Source organism: Protopterus annectens, chromosome 5.part0 (assembly GCF_019279795.1).
Source record: "Protopterus annectens isolate FY-2018-M chromosome 5.part0, PAN1.0, whole genome shotgun sequence".
In the NCBI taxonomy this organism is placed as follows: Eukaryota; Metazoa; Chordata; order Ceratodontiformes; family Protopteridae; genus Protopterus; species Protopterus annectens.
Genome location: NC_056735.1, coordinates 1,649,961,748 through 1,649,983,305, shown reverse-complemented (window position 1 = coordinate 1,649,983,305; position 21,558 = coordinate 1,649,961,748). Strand labels below are relative to the sequence as shown.

Genomic DNA, 21,558 nt, shown 5'->3' with positions numbered 1-21,558 from the left:
TACCAAGTGCACCTACAAGCTCAATTCTTGCCTGGAAAGTTAAATACACTGGCAGACGGACTAAGCAGAAACCTCATGGACCCACACGAGTGGAAACTGGAACCAACAATTTTCAACATGTTGACAAGCAAATGGGGGAGCCTAGATATAGACCTGTTTGCCTCTCCCTAGAACTACCAATTGGACAAATGTTTCACAAGGACTCCCCACAAACAAGCTTGGAAAGTGGATGCTCTGTCCTTCAGCTGGAAAAACCTATCAGCCTGTGCCTTCCCCCCTCTGCCTCTGCTCTCCAAAGTGCTACTAAAAATCAAACAGGACAAACCAAGGATGATTTTGATTGCACCAAACTGCCCACGCCAACACTGGTGCCCCCTCCTGTGCAGTGTGTCACGGTTATCCCCATGGCACCTGCCACAGACTCGTTTCCTGTTGTCTCAGCACGAGAACCAGATTCTGCACCCTCAGCTTCTAACACTGAACCTTGCAGCATGGCTAATTACATAATCGCTCCTTTACCATCCCTCAGTAAACTTGTGATGGATATCATTTTAGAGGCAAGGAGGCTTAGCACTAGAAAATCCTATGCTGAAAAAGGTTAAAGATTCTGTGCCTGGAACCAGTCTCAAGGGATGAGCACAGCAGCACCCAATTTACCTCAGATTTTACAATACTTAACTGAGATGCTTCACAAGGGCCTCTCTTTTTCCTCCATTAAAATCCAAGCCTCAGCCATTTCAGCTCATTATAACACAGACCCCCCCCCCCCCTCTTCTCGCATCCACTGCTCAAGCAGTTCCTCAGAGGGGCCATAAATTTGAGACCACCCAAGAGAGCTCCAACCCCAGCCTGGGACCGTAACTTTGTTGTGGAGAAACTCACTCTACCTCCTTTTGAGCCAGCTGCTACTGCAGACTTAAAATTTCTTTCTTGGAAAACAGCTTTCCTTTTAGTAATCACTTCAGCTAGAAGGGTTTCTGAATTACAGGTCCTTATGGCAGTTGAGCCTTTCATTATCTTTCATGCGGACAGGGTGTCCCTCAGAACCAATCCATCCTTTATGCCCAAGGTGGTATCCAGTGTGGCTCGTAATCAGTCCATTAATTTGCCAACCTTCTTTCCCAATCCACAGAACAAAGGGGAACGGATACTGCATTCCTTAGATGTGCACAGACAACTCAGATTCTACTTGGACAGGACTAAATCTTAAAGGAAATCTGAACAACTGCTGGTAGCATTTGCTGCAGGGGCAGAGGGGAAGGCTATTTCAAAGCAAACCATTTCTAAATGGATAGGCCATTGCATTAATTTCTGCTATATGCACCATGGAAAACCTATCCCCCAGGCTCACTCCACCAGGACTGCTCCTGCCTCTACAGCCTTTCTCAGAGGTGTCCGTACCAGGGACATCCTAGAAGCTGCTACCTGGAGTTCTGTACATGCTTTCACCAAGCATTACCATTTGCCAATCATCTCTAAATCCAGAGCTGGCTTTGCCACTGCAGTCTTGCAGGGCCTTATAGCTGGTCCAAATATCTAAATTCTTCCTCCCAACTACAGCTTTGGGAATCTACCGAAATGTAATGACTGTAACAGTGAAACACGAAGAACATAGTACAGTTGTGTACACTTACCATAAATGTAGATGTTAGAGTGTATTCACTGTTACAGTCCTGGTTACCCTCCCTCCAGCCCACTAAATTCTTTTGGCTATTCCTCTACTTTCCTTTACTATGCTTAAAAGCCTTTTTGGTATGTTTGCTTTTTTGTTGGAGGTATATCATTTTAATTTTATATTTAATTGCTCCCCATTAGGGGGGCACCTGACATCTGGGGCAAGAAAAACTGATGTAAAGGCATCGGCTGCATGTTTTATACCCCTGATGACCTGACGTTATGGAAGAAGGGACAGCAACTGATGCAGGACCCAAGACTTTGTTAATCAGGCCGACTGAGGACTACCTGCAAGCAGATAACCCAAATGTAATGACTGCAACAGTGAATACACTCAAACATCTACATTTATGGCAAGTGTACACAACTGTACTATATGTGAGGCCAGTCTAACACCAAATGGGATAGGTTAATTTGACCACCAAAAACAAAACTGGCTAGGCTTGAAATGTCCTTCAAGGGTAGCTAGCCTCATACTTACCTATGAACCTATAAAATTGTAAGATATTTCTGCTTTTATTTTTCATGTGAAGAAACAAACAATTTTAATGTGACTTTTCAACCACCCGTAATGTTTGGGTAATGTAACATTTTCAATGCATTAACCAATTTGTCATGCCTATTTTATTGAGCAGGCATCATTGACTGATATAGCAGCAATTCAAAGCAGGTGCATGCCAACTTTTTTTTCGGGTAGCAGATATTTGATTTTTGTTGTGTGTACATTTGCATGCGTAAGTGGTGGCCCGATTACTCAGGCTAAGTCTAGAAGCATGTAATGTACTTTATAGTGTTAACAAAATTGAGGCATATAAAGTTACAAGACTGGTACTGTTCTGATGTTTTCATCTGACCACTTGGAAGAAGCATAATGCCAATTTTTTTTTTTTTTTCTCTAGGCTTTGTTGTCATCCGGTTATGCTAAAACTGAGAGTAGTAGTGCTACGGGCCATGGAGTAATTCCTAAACAGAATACACACAGCTCCAGCTCTATAAATGTAAATTTGACTCCCTCATCTAATTCAACACTTACTTTCCCAGCACCAAACAAGTATCCTAGCACATCACCACCTGCACGTGGATGGGGGCCTGTTAAAGTTCCCTCCAGTTCACAGTGGCATAAATCAAGCAGTTCAACAGTAAGTAAAATAAATTGGCTTGCATGTCAGCTAAAGAACTTTAGGTAGTCTATAGTTTAGATATTTTACTTACAGCTAAATTAGTAGATGTTAACGAACTTTCAAGCTTCCCTGTCATATGTCAGATAACAAGTGCATGTTTTTATTATGTAGTTTCCTGAGACTAACCAAGTTAAAATGCATAAGACGTTTTTTTTTGTACAACTGTTGTTAACTGTTTACTGCTCTTAATGAAAGGAGCAACAGGAGGAGGATGCAGGTAAACTAGATGGAAAAAATTATCTCTTTTTGGAAGTACATCTTGTTTAAATTAAAAATGCCTTTTCTGAATTGAATTGTCACCATTCAGTCAATGCTTCAAATGTGTGTCAGGATACAGTGCGAGCTGAATTTTCAGATCATCTTCAGAGCAGCACCTCACATGGAGTAATCCGTATCCAAATCAGCCTCAGTTTTCTTTGGTTTATTTCTCACTTTTGAGGAATTTCATCACTGATGTCTGTCACGTAACTAGAAACGGACTTGTCAGGTGATTGTGAATAACGCTGGACTATGCACAAATGCTGTTCTAAGATGGCAGTGATGTACATGCAGTCTTTCTTAAAGATCAAGCTTAATGGGATTGCCTTAACTCATCCTGGTTATTAAAACATGTATGTTTTCTTAAAAATTAATAGTAAAGTTGTGTGATTAATACCCATTTTAATTTAAAGTACTCCAGTAAATATAGCAGACCAATGCACTGCTAGATCAGCATTAAAATATATTGCATTTTACCTACTCTGTTCTGGGAGCAGAAAGCAAAATACTGCAACACAAATAAAGCAGGTAGTGTAGATATTGTTCTGCAGTGGGAGAGAGAGAGAGTACTAGCATTGTAAAAGTAGACTCCTCCAGTGAAATGTTTGTTAAATGAGGCTAAATTTATACTTTATGAGCAGCTGTCCATTTTTAAATAAATTTAAAAGCAATGGCAGAGGAGTCAAGGTACATTATTTTGATATACACACTGACCTTCATTTATGAAGTGATTGTTTAAAAATTTCTGTGATTTTTCACTCACTGCAAGATTGTTGTTCTGTTTCTGTCAGATATATAGTCATCTGCAATTCTACTTCATGCACACTAACAGCGTCACACAAAGAGTATGCAGTGAATGACATTGCAAAGTCACCCATGAACATGCATTGTATAAAGAAACACCAGGCTAAGATAAAACAGCAAGAGGTGTAGTACAAGTAAAAAAATAAATAATCCTCCTTGCTTTTCCATGCCAGCCCTTTGAACTTGATCTTTAAGCAATAGCAATCTGTTTTATTAGTGTGTACATTTTGACATTATGATTTCTTCTACCTAGACCCAAACCTTGAAATGTCCACTGTATAATAGTCCACAAAAACAGCACTCCGAGGCAAAGTACACACAAATAATCCAAAGAAAATGCCCAGGCCAGGACATGATTATGCAGTTTAAGGATATTTTAATTTCTTTAATTACAGTTCCGCATCTGATGAAGTCATGTACTAAATGACGAAAAATGCTTGTGAATGTTTGTCAGCGCTTTATGGTCTTACTTTACTGTGTTGCCTGCTATTAAACGTATTTTGAACTGTCCGGAATCTCCTGGCCTGGGCATCCTGTAATAGTGTTTACCTGATTACTGATTTTGATTGGGATCTGTTAGATTTGTTAAAAGTAATAATGTTTTCATTTGCAGCACAGCAGTAAATTGTTTTCTGCAGTACTTGTAAGAAGGTAGGAGAATATTTGTTATCTAAAACACCAGGACATTTTCTGCATTCCAAACCAAATGGTAAAAAATTCACACATAAATCATTTAGTAAAAATTACAAGAAAGATCCAGCCAAGCTAGAGTTTTCATTGTGTAATGTCTTAGGTACATGTGATATATGCAAATTAACCCTTACAAACATACAGGTGTTTCAACATGACTGCTGTGAATTCCCATGACTTTTTAATTTGTCTTTATTGGTGCATTCATGGCATTAAAGCTAAGTCACACTAGCTGTAGATGTCTTTTTCCTTTTTCTGAGCTTGTAAGTATAGCATAAGTGCATTTTAGGCTAAATATATTTTATAGATAAAGATCTTTAAAAAAAGAAAAGAAAAAAAAAAAAAAAAAAACTTCCATAAGTGTTAAGGTCCCTGAAAAATATTCCAAAATAACATCCAAACCAAAGTGTAAAAAGGTCACTTAGAGAAATCACTTAGTATAAACTACAAGAAAGACATCAGCCAAACTAAATTCTTAACTGTGTAATAATTTAAACCTCCAGTTGTGAAGGTCCATAGGATATATGCAAATGAATCCGTGAAGACCTACCGGAGTTTCAGCTACATAGCTTCTAAATGCATGTCTTTTTAGTTTAAGTCTTTACTGATGCATTAAAGCCAAACCCCATTAGCTGTAGACCTGCCATGTTTCACCCTTTTTCTGAGCTTATCGGTACAGCATAAGTGGATTTGTTTAGTCATATTTTGGGAAAGCAAAGCATAAAAACAAGCTTGATGTCCATAAACATTGCAAAATAGCCCAAAATGCATCCATTTCTCGCAATTTCTTTAGTGGTACAATTGTCAAGTCTAGAATATCTTCTGAAAACAAGGACACAGTTTAAATGACAAACCTGCTTAAAATATAAAGTGTGGAATTTCAGAAAAATCTATAAACAAACAAAGGGAAGTTTGTAAAGTTACCTAAATGAAGTATGCCTAGATTTATGAGGATGTACAAATGAGGTGTATGAACTAGTTTGGGAGGTAGGTACAAATGGATTGAAAATTTATCACCCCCTGTGTGTACTATTTTGTCACTGTCTTGAGCCACTGATTGACATTACTGTAAAGATTTCACACAGTAACCTTTGTCACTGTAGTCCTCTGAGTAATGGTTTTATTTTTAAATAAATCTGTGCACACAAACAGCCAATAGCATCCTCAAATTTATCAAAAGCATTGTTAGTGGATAATATACATGCTATAGCTAGCAGACATGTTTATAGTGTTTCAGCTCCTAATACCCATACATAATGTTTCTTCATCGTTTTTCACATAACTTTTGCATCTCAATATGAGATGCCTGTTGTACTCAGTAATGTATTTTCCATGTCATTATTGTAAGTATATGACCTGGATTTTTAATGAAATTCTTTGTGGGATCTTTCATTGACTTCCATTGAACTTTGTTATTTTGATGTCACTGTAAGGCTACTGTGGGAAGGCATCCACAAACTTCAGTGCAGCGCTTGCATGTACATGTGGATGCATCCAAATGCTAACCCTGTGGTGATGTTGCCACAGGATAAAGTTTGATGTGAGAGTGTTCAATCTCGCCTTTGTTCTTACACATGGGTTCGGAGCCGATCCTCGGCTCCGTGCCGGCCGACTGCAAGCTCTGCATCGAGAAGAAGCTCGAGGACATCTAATACCCACAATCCCCCTCTGCCTTTACCTCAGATCTAGTTTGCCGCTGCTGCATTCGCATCGCTGGAGGCTAGCTCGAGGGTTTTCAGATAAGATTTAACTTTCTTTTTGTTAAATTTTCAAGAGAACTTGTTCAAAAACACTAGTTATAGTATTGAGTGTATGGTGTGTGTGTAGAGAGTGAAATTCTCGGTACCGTTAACTTAGTTTAACTTCTTTTAACTGGTATAGAGTTTTTCGGGGCCTACCACCCCTACTTGGATTGACAAACGGACTGACATATCTACCGGATTTGACCTTTTTTTCTCTGGATTGACTGTTACTGGACTTGACTTTTTTCTCTTACTTCAAAATGTCTGAGAAAATGAAATCTGGATTCAAACGTTGCCAGTGTGGCCAAAAGATGTCGGTCACGGACAACCACAGTTCCTGTGTCTACTGCCTTGGCCCTCTCCACTTACAAGAGGACTGTTCTATTTGTCACTCTTTTAGTGGGAGGGTCATGACAGATAGGCGCAGGAAACTGATGGACAGAGGTTTGTTGAAACCCTCTTTCCAGGAGGCTCTGGATGCTTCAGACCAGGCATCCAAATCCTCGAAGGAATCGAAGACGTCGGAGCCCAAGTCATCGGCTCCGAGTTCTTGAGTAAGTTAGATCACCGGTTCCACAGACTTGGGGCCGAGTGTTCAACTGTTGGCAGTTTCGAGCCTCGAGTCTTGGAACCGGTGACGGAGCTCCCTCCACCGACTCTGTTGAGGTCGGCTCCGTCTTCGATCCCTTCGACTCGTTCTTCCAGGCCCTTTCCGACACCGATGTGGACCGTGTGGTGCAGAAATTGATGGAGCATACGGCCCTATCCAAGCTTATCTCGGTCTCCTCTCAGTTGATGTCGAGACTTGAAGGCCTGCCACTATCTCCATCTGTTCCTCCTCCGAGACCTGTCCAGTCTTGAGCCGGAAGAAGCTGAACTGATGATTGTGGAGCCCTCGGTGCCAGAACCGTCTTTTCTCGGTCGGCACCGTTCACCTCGACTCCATCCGATCCGGTACTGGAGTCTCGGGGCGAAGATCCATCCTTGGTTCCGGGACCGAGTCAGACCGATGTTTCGGTTCGGCGCTCCCTCTCGAGCCTCGGCGGATCGACTTCGGTTCCGTCCTCGGGTCGGTGCCTTGGTTCCTGTTTGGGATTCTTCCCATTTCTTGAACCGGGAGATACCTCGACTCGGGACCGGGGCCTTCGACCTCATGAGGAAGGTGTTGTCTACCCAGACAACCACATCAGCAGGAACAGCTTCTCCTCCCCACAAAGGACCGTTATCCTCCTCTGCACCCACGGCCACGTCCAAGCGTCGGGCACCAGTGTCTCAGCCACCCCTGGAGGTGCCCCCTCTTCCTCGGAGGCTTCTTGGATGCTCCCCGAAGAAGTCCCTAGGAAAGATTGTGTAAGAGGAGACACTTGGATTCTCCACAAGAATCCTTGACATCTGATACTGACTTAGATGAGTCAGAAGGGTCCCTAAGTCACCTTCAGAAGATGTCTCTTTTTCTGACATCTTGGAGATCCTAAAACAGAGAGGTGACTGGCAATCCCTCCCCCCTTCTGAGGATGAGTCAGTTTTGCTGAAGGCATTTGGTGCTCGCCCTTCCTCCTCCTGGGTCCTCCGCCCTTGATGAGTTAATGGAGTTGATTGCTCAAAGGCGTGGAGACACCTGACACGGTGGAACCACACCCTAGGAAGTCAAATAAGTACATTACGGCACCACAGGACAAGGCTTACCACAACAAAGGAGTTCCAGTAGACGCCATGGTGGTGGCAGCGCACGAAAAGGAGATGTCGAGTCTTCCTCATCTGTCCATCCGCCTAACAAAGATTCTAGGACCATGGACAGATACGGAAGCGCATTTTCAGTTCAGCGGCTTTCTCTATCGTTCCCTGAACTATTTGACTCATTTTACGTTTACAGAGGGATCTAGTCAAAGAGTTGGGAGATACCCTCCAGGGTACTACAGATGCTGCTGTTTCAGAGAAAGTTACAGCACATCTCAACACCCTTACATCCATTGTAAACTCGTCCATGAGGCTGATATCCTACGCAGCCGAAGGATCGAGTAGGGCAACGGCTTCAGCGATTGCTCTTCGTAGGCAATCCTGGATGCGCTTATGTTTGTTTGCGGAAGCCTTCAAGTCTTCCTTTACTAACGCCCCATTTGATGGAGCCACACTTTTTGGCCCTAAAGTAAAGGAGACCCTTACCCGGTGTGAACAGGAGGGAAAGACTCTGTCTGCTGTCGGAGTCCGTTTTTCCACCCCTTCCAGACCGTACCCCAAAGGGCAACGTGGTGGGAAAATGTGGATGTTAAGTTGTCTATCTCGCCTTCATTCTTGCTGGATGGGTTCGGAGCCGACCTCGGCTCCGACTCGGCCACTCTAAAGCTCGAGAGTTGGTTCCACCGGCTCGAGGCTCCCCTTATATCCCACAATGCTAGGCGAGCGTTACCTCAGATCTCGTTTGCCGCTACAGCTTCGAGGTTGGTTGCTTCTACCGGTTCCTGGTGAGTGTTAGCTTTTTATTCAAAAAGTTACTCTTTTTTTCCCCTTTTAACTTTAATTCTTCCTAAATTAGTGTAGGATATATATCTTTATCCCCGACCCTATTTTTTCCCCGTTTTCTTGTTAAAAGAACCGTTGGTTCTTCCCTTGGGCCTTTGGCCTTCCCTTCCCTAGGGTGTGTTTGTGTAGTTTTACTTTAACTTTTTGTGCTTAATTATTAGTATTTTACTAAATTATTTTGGTATAAATAATTTTTTCTGACAGGGTATAACTGTGTGTTTGGGTGTGTGTTAGTGTACTCCTGTCAGTTACTGAAATGTCAAAGGAAGCAAAGGTCTCTGGATTCAAGAAGTGTGATGCGTGCTGTCAGAAAATGTCTCTGACAGACGCTCACACTTCTTGTGTCTATTGTCTAGGGCCTTTGCACCTGCAGGATTCCTGTGCTGTGTGCCATGGCTTCAGCCCCAGGGTCCTGCAGGAGAGAAAAAACAAGCTGATTCTCAGAGGCTTGTTAAAGCCAGAGGATTCCCTGTCAGTTTCAACAGGGAAGCCCTCTAAGGCATCGAGGTCTTCGGCTCCGGCTTCTGAGCCGAGACCTCAGGTTGTTCAACCTTGCCTTTATCGGCTCCGGCTGGAGCCGATAAGACTCAGCCCACAGTTTCTGTGGCTTCCTCGCTCGGCGGGCCGAGGTTATCGAGTACCCGTGTCGGCTCCGACAAGGTCGGAACCGACAACCAGAAAGAGGTCTAGGTCACCTTCTCTTGGCTCCGTTCATTCGGCTCCAGGATCTCCCCTGCTGTCTGAACGGAGCCAAAGGTCTCATTCCTCTAGGTCATCGAGGCTTTCCGATCATGACCTTCAGAGGGTGGTGAGTCGACTACTTAAGTCCGAGGCACTAGCCCAGATGCTTCAGAGCCCGACTCATCAGTCGGTGCCTGCCCCGGTCCATCAACTCTTTCCTCCTTCGACTCTTTTGAGTTCGGAGCCGGGTCGTCGGAACCGAGACTGTGGTCGCCGGGCCGAGACAATTGTATTCGGCGCCGTCGTCGGCTCCGATTTCTTCTTTTGAAGAATCTCGGCGCCGAGCTTCCCTCGTCGGCTCCGAGGGGGTGAGTGGCATCGGACCCTTGTCCGACCCCCCTCTCCCTCTCGGTGCTTCGGCACTGGTGAGTTCGGCTCCGACATCGGCCTCGGAGCCATCACTGTCGGTGCCGAGGGGGGTCCTTAGCTCCTCGGAGCGGGGACCTCTGGCTCTGCCTGACAGGGGGGCATTCGAGGTCATGCGGAGTGTGTTAGAGCCTGGCTCTACTCCACAGTCGGCTCCGTCAGCCCCTCCCTCTATGCTGCCTCAGGGTAAGTCGACTCACTCCCTCATCCCGGACCGCAGAGAGCCAGCTCCTCAGGAGCCCCCTTTGGGGATTTCATCCTCTTCCGAGACCTCTCCAGATTTGGCAGAAGAGCCCCCTCGGAAGAGGAAGTGCAAGAGGAAGCACATTGACTCACCTGAGTCTATCACGTCGGACACAGATCTGGATGATTCCGAGGGTTCCCCCCGTTCCCCTTCTGAAGATGTCTCATTTGCAGACATTCTGGAGATCCTTAAACAGAGGGGAAATTGGCCAGCCCTCAACCCTTCGGAGGACGAATCTGTGTATCTTGAGGCGTTTGGCTCTCGTCCTTCCACCTCCTGGGTGTCCCCCCCCTTCGACCCCCTCATGCAGGTGGTAGCTAAGAAGGCATGGACGGCTCCTGATTCAGTGGACCCCACTCCCAGGAGACCCTCCAAATTCATCACAGCTCCATCAGACAAGCAATTTTTATCAAAAGGAGTTTCTGTGGATGCTATGGTGGTAGCTGCTGCCACAAAGAAGGAACTGGCTGATCCTTCAGTGCCTGTCCATCCACCTAACAAGGAATCTAGGTCCATGGATAGGTACGGGAAGCGGATGTTCTCCTCAGCGACATTTACCATGCGTTCGCTGAATTACCTGTGCCATTTCACTCGTCTTCAAAGGGACTTGGTCAAGGAAGCGAGTGAAATGTTGAAGGACCCTACAGCTGCGGGTTTCCAAGAGAAAATGAACACGCAGCTGGCTATCCTTAATTCCATTTCCAACTCCTCCATGCCCCTCCTCTCTTATGCGGCCGATGGAGCGAGCAGAGCCGAGGGACAGGGGTAGCCTTACGTAGGCACCTGTATGCGGCTATGCAACTTTGGAACCTTTCAAGGCGTCTTTCACGAACTCCCTTTTGATGGATCATCTTTTTGGTCCTCAAGTGAAAGAAACCCTGACTAGGTGCGAGACTGATGGCAAGACCCTTTCTGCCATCGGAGTCCGTTTTTCGACTCCTTCTAGGCCTTACCCCAAAGGCCAGAAGGGTGGGAAGATGTGGTTCCGTAAACAAGCTCAAGGGACTTCGCCTGACGCACAGAGTCGTTTTCCTACCAGAGGCAGAGGTGGGAATAACAATGGTAGACGTCGCCCTAGGGGCAGGGGGGGTCCGCAGAACCAGGGCAATCGGGAAGCCTTTCCTGACAAGCCCTTTCAGCATCCCTGAGGTGTTGCCCGGCTGCCCATCTTCGGAGGCAGTCGGGGGAAGATTGTCACTGTACCCAGAAGCCTGGCTATCCCTGACTCAAGACAAATGGGTACAGTCCATCATTTCCGAAGGCTATTCTATCCCCTTTCTTCGTTTTCCAAATCAGTCAAAAAGATCCCTTCCAGATGTTCCACCCGCTCAAAGGGATATAGCAGCTTTGGAAATTTCAAAACTGCTTGCAAAAGAGCAATTCAGCCAGTGTCAGCAGACCAACAAGGATCCGGAATCTACTCAAGGTTCTTTTTGGTTCCAAAGAAAACAGGGGACTGGAGACCAATTTTGGATCTCAGTATCTTGAACAGATCAGTCAAGAAAACAAGATTTGAGATGGTCACGCTCCAATCCATTCTTCCCCTATTGGGAAAAGGAAACTGGATGTGCTCTATAGACCTTCAGGATGCGTACTATCACATAAAAATGAACAGACGCTCCAGAAGATTCCTCCGCTTCAGGCTGGGTACCAGTCATTTTCAATTCAGGGCCCTGCCCTTTGGTCTCACCACTGCCCCCCGGGTGTTTACCAAATGCATGGCAGTGGTAGCTTCTCACCTGAGGCGACAAGGATTCCAGGTGTTTCCATATTTGGACGACTGGCTTCTCACAGCTCCCACCAAGCATCTCCTTCTGATGGCCAGAGATTATACTTTTCGCGTTTGTCAAAAACTGGGTATTTCATTAAATTGCGAAAAGTCTGTTTTGTCGCCTTGTCGTACTATTACCTACATAGGCGCAAATTTAGATACTATAAACATGTCTGCAACGCTAACGAACCAAAGGATATCAGACATTCACAAATTGGTGTCACTTCTTCTCAACAACAACAGAGCCAAAGCCAGGTTAGTTCTAAAGGTGTTGGGAATCATGGCAGCGCCATACCTCTCCTCCCATTGGCCAGATACCACATGCGGATCCTTCAGTGGATGCTTTTTCTCAATGGTCATACCAGGAACTCCCAATGTCTCACACCATTATGATCACGCAAGCGTGCAAAAGCATCTCCTGTGGTGGATGTCTTCCCCAGCTCCTGTCGGAAGACCATTTGTTCCACCTCCTCCGGTTGCTACTCTGACAACGGATGCCTCCCTGATCGGGTGGGGGGGGCATTATCAGGGCAGGACAGTCCAGGGCACATGGCAACCAAACGAATGCCACTTGCACATAAATGTTCTGGAGATGAGAGCAGTGCTTTTAGCGTTGCAAGCCCTTCAAGACTCTCTTCCCTTGGGAACGATTGCAATCCAGACAGACAATATGTCTGTAGTGTGGTACATCAACAAACAAGGCGGAACCAGATCATACCCCCTGTGTCGAGAAGCACTCAGACTGTGGCAATGGGCGATTTCTTCTCAGCGTTTTCTGATAGCAACGCACATCCCCGGGAAGTCCAATTACATTGCGGACAAATTGAGCAGAGCTATACTCATGCCTCACGAGTGGTCTCTGAAAGACTCTGTAGTGAGAGAGATTTTTCTCAAGTGGGGTCAGCCTTGCTGCGATCTTTTTGCTACTCCCCAAAACAGCAAGTGCAGAGAATACTTCACTCTATTCCCTTTACCAGGCCAACCCAGCAGAGGCGCTCTAGTCCAAGTTTGGCCCGGGACTTCTGTATGCATTTCCTCCTTTCCCCCTGATCTCTCAAGTAATACAGAAAGCTATCGCTCAGAAGGCCTCATTGATCCTCATTGCTCCTTACTGGCCTCGACAAGTATGGTTCCCCTTTCTACATCGTTTTCTCTTGGAGCGACCGTGGCATCTGGACCTAGTTCCAGATCTTTTGATCCACCAGTCGGGTCAGTTTCATCGCTCCCTCCCCTCTCTGAATCTCACTGCTTGGTTCCTCCAGTTCCGACCGTAGCCAGGCTTCCTCAATTATCTCACTCGGTTAGAGATATATTGATAGCTTCCCATAAATCTTCCACTCGAAGATTTATTTGAGTAAGTGGAAACGCTTCTCATATTGGGCACAAGGAAAGGACATAGATCCTTTCACCGCTTCCATCCAACTAGTCCTTGATTTTCTAGCTGAACTCTTCCATGCAGGTTCATCTCCATCTACTCTTAAGGTTCAATTGGCAGCTATTTCTAATTTTCATGTGGGCATTTCTGAATCTGCCCTAATGTCCCACAAACTTTGCAAAGCCTTTTTGAAAGGAGTTTTTCTTCTCAGACCTCCTATAAGAAATCCTCCTTCTCCTTGGGACCTAAATTTAGTTCTTGCTTCCTTGATTCTTTCCCCTTTCGAACCTGCAGCTTCATGTTCCTTGAAATTATTATCATGGAAAACTCTCTTTCTGGTGGCTATCACATCAGCTAGAAGAATTTCAGAACTTCAAGCACTCAGTTGTCGTTCTCCTTATCTTTTGTTCCATAAGGACAGAGTTTCCTTACGAACTAACCCGTCCTTCTGCCCTACGGTGGTTGCAGCATCAGATCTAAAACAAAGCATTGACCTCCTGTCTTTTTCCCAGAGTATTCAAATAGGTCTGAACAAAAATTACACTGCCTGGATGTTCATCGTCAATTAAGGTACTACTTGGACAGGACGAAACAATTCAGAAAATCTGATCAGCTGTTTGTCTCCTATGCGACTTCCAGTTTCAAAGGTATCATTATCCAGATGGCTAACATCTCTGATTACCCTTTTTATGAGATTAGACACCAAAACTGCCTAATAAACCTAAAGCCCATTCCACCAGAGCTTTGGCTACTTCTTTAGCCTTCCAAGACAGACTGCCTATTGACACCATTTGTGCAGCAGCTACTTGGGCTACTCCTCACACTTTTATTTCCCATTATAAGTTGGATTTAGCTTCTAGGCATAGAGCTAATTTTGGTTCCACTGTTCTCAGGAGTCTGTTCCGTTAGGCCACCCGGGACAAAGTGCTAGGACGGTCCCATCCAGCAAGAATGAAGGAGATAGACAACTTAACATATAGAAGTTATGTTCTTACCATAGCGTTCCATGTTAGTTGTCTTCTTCTCGCCTTCTTCTTGCGCCCCACCCTCCTTCCCCCTGGCCTGGACAGACCTAGAGGAGTTGTGATCGTGACCTCTCTTTCTACCACCTCTTTCTTAGTCATATGCTATTGTGCATATTTTCTTTTTCAGGATGTAGGTCACCCTTTTTCTTCCTGCTGTTAGAGGTGGATTCCTTTTACAGTTATACTGTTATTGATATAAGCTGGGTTAGCTTACAAACGAGATCTGAGGTAACGCTCGCCTAGCATTGTGGGATATAAGGGGAGCCTCGAGCCGGTGGAACCAACTCTCGAGCTTTAGAGTGGCCGAGTCGGAGCCGAGGTCTGCTCCGAACCCATCCAGCAAGAAGAAGGCGAGAAGAAGACAACTAACATGGAACGTTATGGTAAGAACATAACTTCTATTTTCGAAAACCCCAAGGATCTTTTCCAAACACACAGGGTGATGCCCCCTCTAGAGGCAGAGGGGGGGCAGAGGTGGAAGACGCCGCCCTGGCGGCAGAGGGGGTCCGCAAAACCAAGGTGACAGGGATAACCTCCCTGGCAAACCTTTTCAGCACTCCTGAGAGGAGGCCCGACTGTCCTGCTCTGGAGGCAGTCGGGGGTCGCTTAGCTTTATACCCTCAGGCCTGGCAAAACCTTTCTTCAGACAATTGGGTAAAAAGCGTTGTTACCAGAGGTTACAAAATCCCATTTCTATCCACACCCATTCCAAAGAAAACTCCCAGATGTACCACCCCATCTGCGAGACCCAGCAGCTACAGAAATTTCAAAGCTGCTAGAAAAAGAGTCATCCAACCAGTCCCAGCGGACCAAATAGGATTCGGAACTTACTCAAGGTTCTTTTTAGTTCCAAAGAAAACAGGGGACTGGAGGCCGATTCTGGACCTAAGCCATCTCAACACCTTTGTCAAGAAGGAAAAGTTCCGAATGGTCACGCTTCAATCGATCCTTCCATTCTTACAGAAGGACGACTGGATGTGCTCGATAGATCTGAAGGACCACTACCACATCAAAATGGCCAGGGCTTCCAGGGATCATTTGCGCTTCCTGCTGGGAGCCAGTCATTATCAGTTTCGAGCCCTGCCCTTTGGTCTGACTACAGCCCCCAGGGTCTTCACCAAATGCATGGCAGTGGTAGCGTCTCATCTGAGGCGCCTAGGATTCCAGGTGTTTCCGTATCTGGACGACTGGCTCCTGTCTGCCACCACCAGGCGTCAACTGATACAAGCCAGGGATTACACCCTACAACTTTGTACACACCTTGGAATTTCAGTAAATTTCGAAAAATCTTTGCTACAGCCATCACAGCATATCTTATTCATAGGAGCGGAATTAGATACGCACCATTTAGTTCTAAAACTTCCTACAGAAAGAATAGTAGCACTTCAAATCAACATTTCCCTTCTGCTGTCGTCCAGAAAGTCACCGGCAAAAATTGTTCTGAAAGTCTTGGGTCTCATGACAGCTTCTCTCATTGCGATACCATTGGGAAGACTGCACATGAGAGTGCTACAATGGCTTCTGTTTGCACAATGGTCATTCCAACAACTTCCACTGACTCACGAAATATTGATAACGAAAACATGCAAATCACACCTAATGTGGTGGTTACAGACTTGCAACCTATCCAGCGGAAGACCATTTGTGCTACCCGCACCGTCAGCGACGATAACCACGGACGCTTCCCTGATAGGGTGGGGGGGCATCTTTCAGGGACAGACAGTCCAAGGCGAATGGACCAATCTGGAGTACAATCTGCACATCAATGTTCTGGAGTTGAGGGCAGTGTTTTTGGCGTTGCAACACTTTGCTCCCCTTCTTCCTCCAGGGACCATTGCAGTTCAGACAGACAACATGTCCGTAGTCTGGTACATAAACAAGCAAGGGGGAACCAGGTCTTACCAACTAAGCAGAGAGGCCATGAGAATTTGGCAATGGGCAGAGTCCACCGGTCGCTTTCTGATCACAACGCACATCCCGGGGTCATCCAACGTCATAGCCGACAGGCTGAGCAGGGCAATACTATTGCCTCACGAGTGGTCCCTCAAACAGTCAGTTGCGAGAAGGATTTTTCGCAAATGGGGCCAGCCTACCTGCGATCTGTTTGCGTCTCCAATGAACGCCAAATGCAGGAGCTACTTTGCCCTATTACCCCTCCAGGGGAAGTCCCAGGGACGCGCTGGTGCACGATTGGCCCCGGGTCTCCTATATGCTTTTCCTCCATTTCCCCTGATTGCAAAGTTTCTACAGAAAGCCAACAACCTTCAGAGGACTATTATTCTCATTGCCCCGTTCTGGCCTCGTCAAATTTGGTTCCCCTTTCTATTGCATCACCGCATTCGGGACCTTGGATGCTGGACCCAGAGCCAGATCTACTGACTCACTCGTCAGGAGTTCCTCACCCATCTCTAGAATCTCTCCATCTAGCAGCTTGGCTGCTCCTCCCTTTCTAGCCAGGTCGGTTCCCCTTACATCGGCGGTTCAAGATATTTTAGTAGCTTCTCATAAAGTTTCCACTACAAAGACTTACACCAGTAAGTGGAAACGCTTTGTTTTTTGGGAGTCACATCATTTGGACCCTGTTAGAGCTCCGTTAAACAAGGTTTTAGAGTTCTTGACTGAACTATTTCATGAAGGAGCTTCCCCGGCTACTTTAAGAGTACAGTTAGCTGCCATTTCTAACTATCATGTAGAGCAAGGTGGTTTGCCTATTATGGCTCACAGACTTTGTAAAGCCTTTTAAAAGGTTCTTTTCATATCAGACCACCAGTCAGAAGTCCGACATCACCGTGGAATTTAAACCTGTTGCTCTCTAAATTGATGTTGCCACCCTTTGAACCAGCCTCAAGTTGCACATTGAAATTTTTGTCATGGAAAACTTTATTTCTAGTGGCCATTACATCTGCTAGACGAGTGTCTGAGCTTCAGGCCCTTTCTGTCAAACATCCTTATTTAATATTTCATTCTGACAGAGTATCCTACGGACTAATCCATCCTTTCTCCCCAAAGTTTGTTCTTCTAGTAATATTAATCAGTCCATTGAATTACCCACCTTCTTTAAGAACCACTCTAATAAATTGGAGTATATGTTGCACAAACTGGGCGTCCATAGACAACTCAGATTTTATTTGGATAGAACAAAAGATCACAGGAAATCTGATCAACTATTTCTAGCTTTTGCTGACAGCAGAAAGGGTCTTGCAGTTACGAAACGAACTCTTTCTAAATGGCTAACTGACTGTATCACATATGTTTATGAAGCCTCTGATCAAACATTATCAGCAAAACCCAAAGGACATTCCACCAGATCAGTTTCTACATCTTTGGCTCACAGCTCGCTACCAGTAGACACTATTTGTGCGGCTGCTACTTGGGCTAAACCACATACATTTATCTCTCATTACAAAGTGGACAGGGTTTCTAGGGATAGGGCAACCTTTGGTTCCACTGTGCTCAAGAACGTTCTCCCTTGAGTTCCTCAGGATCATGGAGCTAGGACGCTACCCATGTGTAAGAACAAAGGCGAGATTGAACACTCTCACATAAAGAAGTTATGTCCTTACCATAACGTTCCATGTGGAGTGTTCATCTCTTGGTTATTACACTCCCACCCTTCCCACCCTTAGGAAGAACGTTCGATTTGGTGCCTGGTCTGGAGTATTCTCCTTCTGCTGTTGCAGTATTAGTGTTACTATCATACCCTTGGTATGTTTGTATATATGTACTTTTATGTATATAGTTTGGCATGTGTGCGTGCTTTATGTCTGGTTTGCTTGCAAACTAGATCTGAGGTAAAGGCAGAGGGGGATTGTGGGTATTAGATGTCCTCGAGCTTCTTCTCGATGCAGAGCTTGCAGTCGGCCGGCACGGAGCCGAGGATCGGCTCCGAACCCATGTGTAATAACCAAGGCGAGATGAACACTCCACATGGAACGTTATGGTAAGGACATAACTTCTTTTTTGTATGGGTAGGTCCTTAATAAAAAGTTTTCAAAGCTTTTTTGTTAAGATAACATCCTACATAAAACAGGAATGATGATTGGGGCATTATGGAACTTAAGCTACCAAGTTTTGTGATGCATATACATATTCTTGAGGAACATCTTATTTGCTCAAGCAGTGGCCTTATTTTCTAATGCGGTCTTATACATGGTGTGCCTGGGCTGTCCCTGTACAGGAGCAAAATGTAATGTAGTTAGTGAGAGTGAAGCACTGTAGTAGCTGCTGAGTGACTTGCTACTTTGTATCCTATGAATCTTATCACATTTGTAAAAGCAGCATTGCCTGAGAGGACACCAGAACAAGCTTGTCTTTTTTGATGGCCATGAGAAGACAGTTTATTTTGTTATGGAGATTTAACCACTTCTTGATGGTCATATTCCTTGTGTGTATCGATATGAATGTTCTAGTAATGGATTATGGCAGTGAATATGTGTATTGAAGTCTACAGATTGTAGAATTTTCTAATTTTACATCTGTTTATGACATCAGTTATATTATAGGTAGCTGATGGTTTGTGTGTGAGAGACAACATTGGGATCTGAGTTGCTAAGCGTGTTTACAGATGACCAGATTATCTGAAGGTTGTTCAAACTTGCTGAAGTCATTGGAAAGTACAATGTTGGAGTCTTTGTAAAATTACTTGGGTATGTTTTAAAAGAAAAGTTGCTCCTCATTCAGCTTTTTATATTAGCTTTCTTAATATAATTAACTCTGGTAATGGGCAAACTGATTAAATTTAGACCAGACTGTAGTACTCTAGGGACATGTTTACCTGTATTGCTTGTTGTTAAGGGATCACTTAACTAGTCAGTTACAGCTGTCGTGTTAGTTGGTCACTGAAAATAAATTATATGCTTCTTTCATATCTTTCCCACAGGTACAGAAAAAGTCTAGTTTGTTCCAGTGTAGAAAATAAACAGCAGTCATTTTCTGTTTAGTGTCTTAGGCTTGTGGTTATGTTGGGTCGTCAGTTTGTATTCTCCCACTCTGATCAATAAAATCTTCCCTAGATTGAAAACTCCGTTAAGAAATTAAGGAGAGATAGTAGATATACTGAGAGAAGGCTGGGGATGTTATGACTGGGTTATGGCAAGATGTTTTTGGAGAAATAAATTCTACCATATTATAGTTATTCAAAAAATAAATTATTTTAATAGCAGGATATCTACTTTAGCAAGAAATTCACCAGACCATCCTTTGAACAGTGAGTGGATGTATACCCAGATTTTCTCTAGCATAGGAATCCCATGTAGAGCTGTGTGTGCATCTTTGCTAAAAAGACTGAAAGTATTCAGACTAAGCCTGCCCTCCCTGAAAAACAAAGGCAGTATTTGTTCACTGAAGAGGGCTGATTACTTTTTGCTGTGGTCAGACTTAAATCTAATGGTTTTGTATTTTAAGAGGATTATCCAGTCTGTAACGCCTTCATTTTGTAAGAGCATAGTAGAATTCAATAAGTGGGTGAATGATGCTACTAAAAGCAGTATTATGCATTAAGTGCCTGGGATGGTACATGAAATGAACAGAAGTTGTATTTCATGGGTTACCAGCATCAAAATCTGAATGGGAACTGCTGTGATCAGAGTGTTTATCGGGATATTCTTTATATAGCCCAGACACTGGGAATGACCTTGTAGCTTCCTTGACATTGTTCAGAGTGAACGTCTAAAAAAAATAATGTGTACCACAAGCATGCTTATACCTGTAGGTAGTTATTAGCATTTAAAACTATATATCACATATACTAATTCCTGTTTTCTGATTATATCATATAAAACATATATTTTATATGTCCTCTGTGAAGTATTGAATTGTCAAATCCATTTTAAACGAATATTTACATTATCTGTGTCATGTGCAGTTTAGTTCAGATAATCTGTTTGCTTTCAAAAGATGTTGCAGTAAATGCAACTTTTGTATTCATTAGAATCATGATTAACTGTCTAACTGCCCACATATTTGTTTGGTTTCTATGTCAGTCTTTCTGAGGTAGAGTATTTAAAAGAATTGTTTTCTCTCATAGGTTCTTAGGAATGTACTAGGCTATCAGCCCCAGGGCCTATATAAGCCTAGCCAAATGAGGTTCCCTGGCTTTTGCCACCCAAGAAAATTATTTTACTGTGCCCCTGTTGAGCAGCGCCACAGCAGTGATTCCTGGGTTGATTTTCCTGATTCCCATCCAGTTGTCAAGATTCCTCCTAGAGGGCTAATGAGGAACTCTGCTTGACATGAATGGGTAACCTGTTCCAGAGCATGGGAAGTCTCTGGGACAGGGATCTGTCACTCCAGCATGTTCTGTTTATTGTGGTGACAAGGTTTAGGTCCCTGGAGCGTGTGGCTCAGGGAGATTGGGATTTCTTTAAGTGCAGCATGTCCATCATATCTGAGTTAGACATGGCTTTGTGTGTTAGGCAGAGGTTGTCTCTGAGTAGGTGGTATGCAACTGAGTAGAGCTGACGTTTTTTGAGACGGTCTGCATATGGCATCTGGTTGAGGCCAGTAGTCCTCCTAGTAAGGTATTTCTGTGGCCTTTCTAGTTGTTGCAGATGTCTTGCGAGGTACATGCCAAACGGGGCGTAGAACTCTGTAATGGGTCTGATGAGGGATGAGTAGAGGGGAATGATGACCTCTCTTTTTCTGAAGGAGAACCCCTTTGTGATGAGGTGTGCCACGTAAAAGGATTTCCTGACTACCATGGCAACGTGATTATCAAAGGAGAGACTGCTATCCACCTGTGTCCCAAGGTCTCTTATCACACTTTCGGTGTTTAGTAGGCTACTGCCTATGTTGGTAGTTCATGGGTATGGTGTTTTTCCCAAACGGGATGACCATGCACTTCTTGGCATTGAGCTGTAGGGCATGACTTTGACACCAAGCATCAGTCTCAGTGAGGCCTCTTTGTAGAATGTCCACATACTTAGGCGAATCTATTATGGTTCCTAGTTTGCAGTTGTCTGCGAATTTCGTTAGCCAGAGACCACATGTATTAGCCTGGACTTCAGAGAAGTAGATTCCAAACAGGAGGGGACCCAGGACCCCGAACCCTGTGGTACTTTGCTTGTCACTGGTCTGAAGTCGGATTTGGAGTCGGTTACTTTCACTGTGTGGGTTCTGTCAGTGAACCAGTTGGCCACCCATCTTGTGACATATGGATTTGTGCCTAAT

The 21,558-nt window shown here is 44.5% G+C and overlaps 1 protein-coding gene across 1 annotated transcript in view; it reads left to right on the top strand.

Moving 5' to 3' along the window:
- Positions 1-21,558, top strand: part of TTC3 (tetratricopeptide repeat domain 3) — a gene marked incomplete in the record, with an annotated part of 2,769,029 nt that overhangs the window by 2,570,111 nt on the left and 177,360 nt on the right. Inside the window, 1 exon segment of the mRNA XM_044072025.1 lies at positions 2,574-2,813. Coding sequence (XP_043927960.1) covers positions 2,574-2,813 — 240 coding nt within the window.